Here is a 13,343-nt window from a genome sequence, read left to right on the forward strand (position 1 = left end):
ATTTCGGAAGAAATTGAATGTGGACATTTGACAGAATGAATTAACGATTGCGTCTGACGTAAAGCTTGTTTTGCGTTCAATCGCAAATGTCCACTCGCCCTAAATCCATCCGTATGCAAGGGGCGTGTTGCGTAAAATGCATCAGCGGCGTTGTGCTACAACCGCGTTACAATGTTACAATTCACCGGATGTTGGTCCCCGAGGGAGGAGGTCGACTCGCGCGATACTTCGAGATTTGAGAACAGGATGGATTTGCGGGACGGCAATGCGCATGCAGGCACGCGGTAATTGCATTACCCATTCGGCGTTCTCGCAGTTAACGCTGTTGTCGCCTCGCTTTTCCGACGTCACGTTCCGAACGTCACATCAAACCCACCCGCGTGTTAAGTCGAGACGGAGGGTGGCGACGTGTCTCGCCGGCGGCGAGACATGCAGACGGACGACGGTGACGATATTCGCGCGCGTTTGCCGTTTCCGACCGATTCGACAATAGATGTATATGCATGATCGATAGTCTCGCTTTTTCATCGCGTTTCCGTCAATCGCGGGAGGAAGGACGCTTCTCTCGACATCTCAGATTGCATTTGTGCACTCGCATCTCGTGCATCATGCGACAAGTGTCCCTTGTCTCTCATGTCGTTTCCGCGACTCTTGTTTCCTCGGCTAGACGTTACGATATTTCCTTACATCGAAGTTACATATACGGTTCTCCCGGATTTATCACCATTTTTTATCGTAAGGGAGAGAGGAAAAATATTTAATATTCTATATACATGCATTATATTAAAAATATATATTATTAAAAATAATATATATATATATATATATTTAAAATTTTAATTTGTAATTATACATAAATTTTTCCAACGCTTATTAATATAGTTTTGAATCCGCATAAGTATAATAATATATTGATTTGATGGGAAAATGTTTATTGGTTTCAAATAAATTATTTATTAGACAGTATTGAAATAAATATTTATTAATTCAATTATTTTTTTCAGTGTATATATATATTAAAAATTCTTGAAAGATATTGATAATACATTTACGCATAATTGTTGCAAATAATTTTTTTCAATTTCTCTTGCGCCATCAGAATTTAAAATAAAGATCTTGCTGAGAAAGAAATTAATATCTATAATTAAGTTTCCTTGTTTTTTTTTTTTTTTTTTCAGGTAATCGCGCGGCTCCGCCACCGCCGATTCAGACGCCGCGAGAGGAGCCGCCTGCGCCGAAGAAAAAGGAGGAAGAGGAAGATGAGGACGAGGAAACGAGCAGCTCTTCCGAAGAGACGGAGTCGGAGACCGATGAGGAGTCGGAAACGGACGCTCATCCGTCCAACGCCGCTCCGTCAGTCACCTCAGCCGCCTCTCAGGATCGTCAGAGAAGCGAATCCGCAATGGCACGCACCGACATCGGGCCTCTGCTCGCACGGAGTGCCGAAGCCAGAAGAGGTAGCAAAGAGGATTCACCTTCCGTCAGGCAAGTACCATCGTTTTGTTTCAAGTCGTGAATCTGTCGACGAGAGACTCAACTGATATGGGGAGATCAACTTTGCGAGATGTATTTCAAAGACTGTCTCTCTCTCTCTGTGGCAATTTAATTAATTAATATACTTGAGAAAAAATAAATAAATAGAATTGATACTGCTCTTCGAAACTATGGTATAAAGAATAATATTATTTATTGGAGTCGTAATAGGAATTTAACCATATCGGTTGATATGAGGAGATCAACTTTGCTTTCCTGCAAGGATGTATTTCAGAGACTGTCTCTCTCTCTGTGGCAATTTAATTAATTAATATACTTGAGAAAAAATAAATAAATAAATAGAATTGATACTGCTCTTGAAACTATGGTATAAAGAATAATATTATTTATTGGAGTCGTAATAGGAATTTAACCATATCGGTTGATCACTGTCGAATTTGGAGAGACATGATTTATTACGATAAGAATTGTAAAAAGCATGGATAAAGCTGAGGATATAAAATATAAAAAATAATTTTTATTATAAAATACAAATGAAAAAGATTCGCCGTAATTAAGCACCAATTCGTGCAAGATTGAATGAATGTTCTTTCTCTAAAAAAGAAATTCTGAAATTGAGAAAATCAATTCCAATTCTCTCTTCCTCCGCTTTTTATCTTCTCGTTCTTTCTCCGCGCAACGCATCTCTTCTCGGGCCTCTATATTTTATCATTCTGCGAGCTCTCTCTCTCTCGACCAATCGAAGAACCAATCGATCAAGAATCCGGTCTGTGAATTTTCGCTATATCCATCGCGAGGAGCTTTCGTTCGCGTGTTTCGCGCGTTTATTTGCGCTCGTTTACGCGCGCGGAAGCACATATGGTACATACATACGCAGATATATCTCTCTTTTCGCGAAAACGTTCTCTTTCTCGCCGCCTTCACTCGAGAGAGCATATCGAATGCGCGGCCGCACTCGCTCGCGCTGAATTCCGAAGCGAGCCAGCCTCGAACCCACGTCATTCGCAATCTCCTCGCTCGAAACTATGGCCTAAGGAAAACGGAAAACGATCGAGAGAGAAAAGGAACAAAAAAAGAAAGAGAGAGAGAGAGAGAGATCCCGTAAGTGCTCTCTTCGTTCTCGGTCTGGGGCGACTCCCTTTGTAAAAGAATCACGCGTCTCGTTCACCATCGCGCTCGCTGCTATCAGAAACTTTTCACGTACCGCTGCGGAAACTGATTAACCGCTCAGCCTGGCGATGAATCGCAATACATTAGGGCGCGGAAATTCGGGCACGCGCCTCTCCGCGTTTCTCAGAGGGACGGTAAAATGTTGCTACAATCGAGGTATTCTCCTCGATTCGAGCGATCGATCGAGCGAGCGATCTTTATCTTTGACTAATTAATTGGTATTCGGCCAACGTGCTTCGCTTCAACGTTATCTATAACGAGGAGTTGAAAACCTCGGGTTCTAAAATTTATCTGGATGATTAATAATTGTATGCTATTGCGATTTCCGGTTTGTTAAAGTGTTTCTGGAAAATATAAAATATTTATGTAAAATGTGAACAACTGAAAAGTGAATAACTTTAGAAAATCGATCAATTTTTATTTTTATCGGTTAATTAATTAATTCGATATTCTGACGAGGAGTTAAAAGACTTGGGTTATAATTTAATTGCATGGATGATTAATATATTATTGCGATTTCCGGTTCGTTAAAATATTGCGGTGAAACAAAATATTTATGTAAAATATGACAATTGAAAAGTGAAGATAAATTTAGAAAACTGGTCGACCTTTAATTAATTATTTAACATTTGGACGAGAAGTTAAAAGACTCGAGTTGTAATTTAACTATATGGGTGATTAATAATTTGTTATTATTGCAATTTCCGGTTCGTTAAAAATATTTTTGTAAAATATAAAACATTTATGTAAAATATGACAACTGAAAAGTGAAGCGGATAACTTTAGAAAATCGGTCGACCTTTAATTAATTATTTAACATTTTGACGAGCAGTTAAAGGACTCGAATTGCAATTTAACTATATATGGGTGACATATTATTGCAATTTCCGGTTCGTTAAAAAATATTTTTGTAAAACATAAAATATTTATGTAAAATATGACAACTGAAAAGTGAATTGGATAATTTTAGAAAATTGGTCGATCTTTATTTTTATTGGCTGGTTATTATTAATTATTCATTTGACAACATTTTGACGAGGAGTTGAAAGATACAGATTTAAATTTAGCTACTGGAATGATTAATAATTGTGTATTATTTTGCGATTTCTGGTACATTCACATAAAATATTTCTGTAAAATATGATAACTAAAAATGGAATTGGATAACTTTAGAAAAGGCGATTGATCTTTATTTCTATCAGTTGGTTAATTAATTATTTAACATTTTAACGAGCAGTCGAAAGACTCGGGCTTTAATTTAATTGCAGATAATTAATATTTGAGTGTTATTGCGGTTTCTCTAGTTCATTTATATAAAATATTTTTAGAAAATATGAAAATTGAAAATCTTTACTTTTGTCGACTAATTAATTAAATTATTCGATCAAAATATTTTGCTTCAATATTTTAACGAGGAGTTGAAAGACTCGGATTTTAATTTAGCTACATGAATAATTAATAATTGAGTATTATTGCAAGTTTCAGTTTATTTACATAAAATATTTCTGTAAAACATTATAACCGAAGTCGAATTAGATTTTCAGAAAATTCGCAAAAGAATTTCGGAAAATCAATCAAACTTTCTTTTTGTCGACTAACTAATTAATCCTTCGGCCAAAATATTTCGCTTCAATATTTTAACGAGCAGTTAAAAGACTCGGATTTCAATTTAGCTGCATGGAATATTAATAATCGAGTATTATTACAAGTTTCGATTTATTCACATAAAATAATTCTCCAAAACGCGAAAATTAAAAATCGAATTATATAACTTCTGAAAAGTAAAAAAGAGAGTTCGAAACGTAGAGTAGCGACGAACTTATTAATATCGTGCGATCTTGAGCTCTTCAATACTAATGGAAGACGCGCGATAAGCTGGGCCAGCGAAGCAGCGGTCGAAATAACGTGACCGCAATCTTGATGAGACGTGAAGATTATCGGGTTCTCTCGGTGCCACGTTGCCCGATAATTTCTCGAGGACGCAATCAGGCCAGCGCACCCCTTACAAAATTAGTAGCAGTAGTAGTAGTAGTAGTAGACAAAGAGAACATTTCGTTCACCCCTAAAAAAGAAAAAAAGAAAAAATTCCGACCGAAGTATCACCTCGTAGGTATTCGTCGCCGAGGGGGAGCCTCGCGCAATCCGCGACGACGACGACGACGACGATGACGGCACCGAGCGGGTCCGCTCTGACGACGACGTCGACGACGCCGAGCGGCTACACCAGCAGGTTCGTAGCGCACGTAGCTCAAACGACTGCTCACGATGAGGCCACTTCTAATTCCAGTAACCCCCACGACCGTAATCGTTTTAGGGCGTTTAGCGCGGACGGTACACGTTTTGGTGACGTTACGGTGAGGTACCACCCGGTGGCCGGTCGCGTCGAGGACGATAGTAAATTAATCGCGGTCGACGTGATCCGCTCTTTTAACGCCGACGCCGACGGGGACGCATTTAAACCGCCGACGGACATTATTATTACGGACACCACCACCGACAAATCGACCACCTCATCCACCTCCTCCCATCTCGCGATTTGCGAATTACCCGGGGGTAATTCCCGTCTCGAGGGTGGCCGCGAAGACGCGACCAGGTTAGTGGAAGGTCGTTCCGGGAACGATGAGATCTCTGAGTTGCCAGCCGCCGATCGCGAACGGGAGGGATCTGTTCTTCGCGCGGCGATACCCGATGATCATGCTGATGATGATGATGACTTCGGAAAGCAAACTTCCTTCGTTCGGATCGTCGTGGAAGACGTCGACGCTGGAGAAGTCGGCACGTCGAGTCTTCCGATCGACGAGCGCAGAGGTCGATCAAGGTCGAAGGAGTCCCAGACCGTCTCCGAGTGCTCGAGTTCCATCAGCGGGCGAACCTTGTCCGATGACAGCGGAGACTCGGAGAGCGATTCCGGGAGCGACGAGGAAGAGGTTGAGGACGACGAGTCTCGGGACGAGAACTGCAACGTGAAGAAGGAGAAGAAGGAAGAGGAATTAAAGAACGAGAGGAAGACAGGTGCCTCGACTTCCGGGAGCGACGAGGAGATCACGGTGCTGAGTGTTAGCTCGAGTCAAACCGAAGCGACACCCGAGGACCATCTCGAGAAAGAGCTGAAGCGCCGAAGCGCCTCGATCATCGACGAGAGGAGCATCGAGGAGATGTTTGACGACAATGGCTGGGTGATCACGGAGGATCTGCAGCAGGATCTGCAGACGGTGTCCGCGATCCCGCCGGGCTTCGGCTACGTGGACGACAGTGGGACCATTCCCGAGGATCCGCCGTCCAGGAGCCACGTGTACAGACAGAGCAGTCTGGGTAAGAACGGATGGCTGGTCTCCGATGAGTCCGAGAGCGAGTCCGAGCGGGCGACGACCTCTCTTGGGAGCCAGGTTCTTCCCTTTCACGAGCTAGATGGCGGGATGAGCGCGCGAAGCGACGCTAGCGCCGCGGGCGGCATCGACGAGAACGGGTGGGTGATACTTGACGACGACGACGACGACGACGACAACGACGGCCGCAGCGCGCGAAGGAGCACGATTCGTTCCCAAACGACCGACCTCGTAACGAAAACTAACGTTGAGAACGGCGGTGCAAACTTACTCGCGAACGCCACCCGGTCTAAGGGCGAGCGAGAGGAAAGAGCGCCGCCCTTGCTTGGTGCCAATGTCAGTATACCGGTGCAAATGGTAACCACCGTCTTCTGTGTGTCCGTACTGTGTTACACCGTTCTAACGAACCTGCTCCTGTAAGCTCCTCAATTCGGGTTCTCCAGTTTTTCCCGAAGACACACACGTCACCGACAAAATTGTATTCTTATCTTAACACGCCGCTTATCTTTATAATATTCCTCGAAATGGGCGCCGAAAGGATGCTCTAAATTTAAGAGACAAATTCCCGAAAAAGGTATTCTTTCATTAGATATTTATTTAATTTTATATATATATATGTTTTTTTGTCAATGGTATTATTATTTATGTTACACATTTTTTGCTTATATTATTATTTTTAATATTAATTGAAGAACTCATTCATTATAAATTTAAATAATTTCAATAATTTTATTTTATTAATTTATTTTAAATTTATGATATTTATTTATTGCGGAACTGAAGTTGCAAAGAGAAAATTAAAGAATATATTCTTAATTTAAGAGGATATTTCAAAAAGCCTCATATAAAGAGGGAAATTTTCTTATTAAGAATCTCTATTAAGAGGATTTATAAAGAGAGTATGCATTTTAAGAAAATAATTTTTGTGGTGCAGACACGTTTCCTCTTTCGTTCCTCCGGCGAGCTTCATCACTCGCTTGTCGGTTGTCGACGTTGATGATGAGGGACCGTGGACCTTACACGAGAATTTGCACACACCTACACACACACACACACACACACACACACACACACACACACACACACACATAGAAACGGACGAGACTCTCTTGCCGCGAGTGACGATGCAGCAGTTTCCTCCCCCTAAGGGATATTTGATAGTTTCATCTTGTTTACACAAAAGGGTATTTTAATATTCATTGAAATATTATTAGTTTCAATACTATGATTAATAATATTCGAAATATTCGAGTTTCGTCAACGTGAGACATCTAATCTCTGTAAATCTAATTATAACGCTGCAATTAACTCCTGTGAAACATAATTAGTAGCTTTTTAAATTGTTTAACCCTTCAATGATAGCGCGCTTGATTTGTGATAGAAAGAGAAAATAATTTAAAGATCTTACTAATCAGTGCCAGTTATATTAAATATCATTACATGTCCGAATTGCGTTTAATATTCAATTAACTCCAATCAGTTTCAAATTAATTGTCGAAAATTAAGCATCTCGGAATCAAAGAGTAAATTAATCGAGAATTAATATAATGCAGAATTTGGACAAGATTATAATGAGAAAATGAACAAAGATATATATACAATTTATTTAATTTTCACCTGTCAAAAAACAGAACTGCTGCTCGAAACTCGCGTTCTCCGAACGCCGGATAAAAGCCACCACCATTAGAGAACGTTCATGAACGTAAAAAACAAATTAATTTACAATTGCATATGATAAACTTGCATTTTATACTTTGTGATAATCGTATATGTACGGCCGAGCGCCATTGTTCCTACAATTTTGTCGATCCGCGATACGTAATCCGCATTATTGCTCAAGTACGTAGCTTCGCGGTCGTGTTTTTGTCTATATATATATATATATATATATATATAATATATAAATATATAAAAATATATATGTATGTATGCATATGTATATTTATATTATATATATATATATATATATTTATATATATTTATATATATATGTATATGTATCTATATACATATATGTATATGTTATATATTTATATATGTGTATGTATATAAATATATAAATATATAAATAAATAAATATATATATACATATGTGTATATATATAATATATAATCATTTTGTCAAGTAGCGAGGCAGATTTCGCAATTCGCGCTTCAATTCACGCTTTAAAACCGTCCCCAAAGAAATGATGGCGTCAAACGTCGGCGACGGCCCCACGTGACAAACTGTCACCCACGTGGTCGTCTCCGCGTTCGCGTCGCGCGTATCTATAATAAGTTTTTGTACTCTCTCCTTAGCGAGAAGGCTTTGCGTCACAGTTTGTTGGTGTGGTAAATAAACTGCATTTCTTTGTGATAACTCGTATTATTTATTTCCCTCTCAACCGTCCTCAGTATCAGAATAATAACAAAGGACAAAGTGTCGGTTCCCGCCTGTGCTCACAAGTTTTTGCTCGTAATTTCTTCTCCCCATTTCTTCCCGTCATTTTCTCCGAGAGGTTCTTGCAGTCTAAATTTCCTGATTTCTCATTCTGTTCAATCCTTATCCATACGTGAACCATCATTGGAATACTATCGGGCGGGATACGATATGTACGAGAAAAAAAATGCATATTTATTTATTGCACTAACAAATTGTTTGTACGTTTATAATACCATCATTGATCGGTGGACATCGGTCGATGATCGATCGGTGGAGGCGGCTGTCCAAATTTTGTCGTCCGTTTCGGAAATCTTCCGAGCGGGATCATCGAAATGTTTTTCAATCATTTTTGCAAGCACTTAAATCGCATGATGCATTTTGAATTTTTCTATTGTTGAGTTATATCACTCGTGCGTACAACATTAATTTATTATACGCGCGGTTAATGATCATTTTTTACGCAAGTATTTTTTATAAAATCTTGTACTTTAGTATCTCTAATTTTTTCATGTTTTTTAATAAGATGACAAATGAGTGTGAAAAATGTAAAAATTACTTTTGAACATTTATTCCGAATAAATTGCGAAGCAGTCTCTTGTTAAAACTGACACAGTCTACTAGCAGATTCTTTTTATATTTCTTCAAAGCGTTTAGGATACAAGTTTTCGCAATACTGTGCGTGGCATTACAAGTTTATGATATCAAAATCTCCTTTGCACATCTCAAGATACACACTCGAGCTGAAATGTTATCTCGAGAAGAAAGTCAGAAGTATTCACAAGTGGTAGAAACTGGATTGCGCGCGGTTACAAGTAGGTACGATACAAAATGTACAGAAATTTATGCTTCTGGGTAACCGATTCGAATGCCTAAATAAAATCTCTCAAAAATTCGCAACGCGTGTTAAGAGAACTTTATAGGAAATATGTAGGTGATAACCTGTTTAATTTGTTTCCACTCGTGCAAATTTGATTTTATTTTTGCAAATAATAACGCGCCGTGAAAATCAAAATATATTCAACAACTATTCAATTTCTAATAATTAATAAATATAATTAATGTGATAATTAGATATGAGTTAATAAATATAAATAAATTTTATTTTATTTTTATTTTATAATAGTGATAATAATCAAAATTTAATTTGACCGAGAATATCAATTTTATTATTTTATTTCTTTTATTACAAAACACAATATAATTGTCAGAGCCTTTTCTATTATTTTTGGAATTTTTTTTCAATCTATTTCAATTAATTTGATTGTTTCTCCAGTGTTCTACTGTAAAAATACTCGCGGCTGAAAGTGGACTATTCAATTTCTATTAATTGATAAATTTTAATTAATATTATTATAATTAAATATATGAGTTAATAAATTTTACAAATTAATTTAATTTAATTTTTATTTAATAATAGCGATAATAATCGAAATTGAATCGAGAATATCAATTTTATTATTTTATTTATTTTATTACAAAACACAATATAACGGTCCTTTTCTATTATTTTTGGAATGTTTTTCGATCTATTTTAATTAATTTTCTCGTTTCTCCAGTGTTCTACTGTAAAAATTGATTTGAATTTTTATTTAATAATAGTGATAATAATCAAAATTTAATTTGACCGAAAATATGAATTTTATTATTTTATCAATTTGATTACGAAACACAATATAATTGTCCGGGCCTTTTGTATTATTTTCGGAATTTGGTCCGATTTATGAAAATTAATTCGATCGCTTCTCTAGCGCGTTCTGCTGTAAAAATACTCGCGGTCGAAAGTGCATAACTTTACGCAGTATTCTTAGCACGTTGCGCAGTCCGCTGGCCGCTACAACAAATCGGTAGTGTCGAAACTTCGCAGCTACCACGGTAGCCATCGATCCACGGCTGCAATCTGATCTACCAGTTTCGTAAACTGGAAACTTCTTACTTCGCGACACGTCGGTTCTACCGATGCACTGGGACCCGACCTAATACGACGAAATACGAACTTAGTTGGGTGGTTCGGCGCAAAGTCATACAAACCGGGCGCGCGCGATAAACTATGTTTATGCCGCAGTTTGCGGACATTCATGAACTTTCTCAAATTCGAGAGCAAACCTACACAAACATTGTTTGACGCAATCCGAAAATTTCATCCACATCGTCCGCGCACTCTCTCCCTTCCTCGCGCAATACTAACTTTCTCCTGCGGGATGTTAATTACAATATAAAATACAAGAGAGAGAGAAATTTACATTTCCCTAGTTATTTGTGATTAATCAACAATGCAGAGCTGTTATCGTCTGCAATAAAATATGAAATGTCAAGTCTGGAGAAATTGAGTTGAATTAAATCTGAAAGTAACGTTATTTATATATGCAATTTATAACACTTATACGACTCTCTTTAATGAATATCTCTCTGAAATTTGCCGAATCTGATAATGGAAGAGTAACAGCTCTCTCCCGTCTTGCCTCTTAATAATAAAAATACTTATGAGAATAATGTGCATGACATACTTGCGAATCACAGTAAAAAAACCCTTATCTGCATATTCATCATACTCATGTATACGCAGGATGTCTCACGAATCTGTGATAAAATGTACGGCGCATCGGTGGCCGTCGATGATTGCGATCATCCATGGAGCTGGAATCGAATTAGATCAGTGGCCGTTTCGTAAGCATAGGTCTCTTTTTTTCAAATGTCAAAGCCGAAAATTACAAAAAATACGAAAGAAAAACCTGCAACAATCCGATAAGTATAATATAAACGACATCTTCCACTGGCGATGAACGCGCTTCCGGCAAGTGTACAGACCACACAGATCAGATTAGTGATTGGTGCACGAAATTAACAGCATCACTGATCTCGTTGCTTATCTCATTTAATTCATGTATAATATCGAAAGTATTTTTTTACATAATCATAATCATTTTCTAGCATTTGTCTATAATAACTGTGTAATACTTTCATCGATTCGCGACGAACAGCAGCACAGAAGCTTTATTTAATATCATCGGTGTTTGATATTATTTTAAGAAAATTATATAGATGATCATCTAGATGAAATTTTCATGTCATCTTATCTTTATATAAAATCATAAAAATATATGTAAAATAAATTATCTAGAATAATGTTCAGATAATTTTGTTTAGAGTTATAGCACATAAAAATACTTAAATAGTAGAACGAGCATAAATAAAAATATGAATATATTTTTATATCCCTTTTATATATTTTTTATAACTGTGCGTGTTTTACATAATAAGCGGGCTTAGAAATATGATCTGGAAATTCTCTAGATGACTCGCCATATATAATTTTATCCTTTACCTAGATATATTTTTTACAAAAATCACCTTCATCTTATCCAAGATGAATTTACATATTTTCATCTCATCTTGATCCAGCTAATTTAAAAATCATCTAAGCACACCACTGTTGTCAAAGTATTGCCTATGTGTGCCTTTATTATTCGTCGTTTGTATGCGCTATTAAAACCGTGAGATACATCCAAGTCTTGTGGCTGCTTATGGGAGAAACTAACGTGATATGTTATAAAAATATCTCATACGTGGAGATCCCATCCGACATAACTTTCCGTACAATAGCTCACGAGACGCAAGAACTTCGTACACACACACACACACACATATATATATATATATATATATATATATACAGGGTGTCCGGTAACTAACGGACCAATGATTAAGGGCGGATTCTCTGGCCAATTTGGAGACGATTTTTCCTTAGCAAAAATGTTGAGAAGTCAATAATTTTCGAGTTATAAGCGATTGAAAAAAAATGGATTTTTTGAAAACTAAACGTTTTGGAGTTAAAAGTCTAACATAATTACATTCTTCAGTTAATTTTAGGTAGAGTTTACTATAATAAAATTTTAATTTGAGGCTTAGTTATAAAGATACATAATGACAAATATTGGAGAGTTGTAAAAAATGATGACCTTTTTCGACATTTTCGCTGAGGAAAAATCGTTCCCAAATTGACCAAAGAATCCATTTGTAATCGTTGGTCCGTTAGTTACCGGACACTCTGTATATATACATATATATTTATATATATATATATATATGTATGTATAATGCGGACAGCGAATAGATTCGCGGGCAATCAAATGCAAATCTCGCCCTCGTAAGCTTAATCCTATAAACGAGACAGTAATACCGACACAAAGTCTACCGTCGTGTATATGAAAAGCAGTTAGCTCCTTAACCTCGTTACTTTGTTCCCTCCCCGACTCATTAACGTATATGCAATTTACGGCACGCTCGTATTATTGTGCCTTTTTAAACGTAATATACGCGCCTCACTATCGCATAAATAGCCTTCTCGTCGGACTGCGCGGAACCAAAAATTTTATACAATATTATCGATGCGGCGCACTAACTCTAAAAATGTGTCCTACACTGAAAAAGAAAAATTTATTGAATTCGAATAAACATTTATTTCAATGCCGCCTGATAAATCATTTGATTTGAAATTAATAATATTGATTTGATGTGAAAAAGATTGATTTGTATAAGAAAATTCTTCTCAAAGCAGATAAATATTTATCTGCTTTGTTTCAAATAAATAACTTACTCGGCAGAATCGAAATAAATATATTGATTAAAATAAGTTATAAATTAAAAGGCCAACTTAACGAGCTGATTAATTAGGTGTTAACAATTTATTCTAAGTCATGAAAATAATACAAATTATTTGATTTATGGATATGTTAGCAAAGCGATATTTGTATTGATAAAGACTGTCGTACAGTCGAAACGTTTACTAATTATCATTTGTATTATTTTCATGACTTAGAATAAATTGTTAACATCTAATTAATCAGCTCGTTAAGTTGGCCTTTTAATTTATAACTTATTTTAATTTTACACGAGCCGAATTTTATTTCTCATTATATATATATTGATTAGTT

At 37.0% G+C, this 13,343-nt stretch overlaps 1 protein-coding gene across 5 annotated transcripts in view; it reads left to right on the forward strand.

Annotated features, from left to right (window-relative positions):
• The window catches only part of tn (tripartite motif containing protein thin), a 149,735-nt gene that overhangs the window by 124,711 nt on the left and 11,681 nt on the right, over positions 1–13,343 (forward strand). For all 5 annotated transcript variants that reach the window (XM_029316636.2, XM_029316631.2, XM_029316632.2 and 2 more), the window contains 4 exons: positions 1,179–1,485; positions 4,775–4,894; positions 4,979–6,326; positions 10,976–11,076. In XM_029316636.2, coding sequence (XP_029172469.2) covers positions 1,179–1,485; positions 4,775–4,894; positions 4,979–6,326; positions 10,976–11,076 — 1,876 coding nt within the window. The remainder of the gene's footprint in view (positions 1–1,178; positions 1,486–4,774; positions 4,895–4,978; positions 6,327–10,975; positions 11,077–13,343) is intronic.

The sequence above is a fragment of the Nylanderia fulva genome, unplaced genomic scaffold, assembly GCF_048542155.1.
Source record: "Nylanderia fulva isolate GAGA-0341 unplaced genomic scaffold, ASM4854215v1 Scaffold5, whole genome shotgun sequence".
NCBI lineage: Eukaryota > Metazoa > Arthropoda > Insecta > Hymenoptera > Formicidae > Nylanderia > Nylanderia fulva.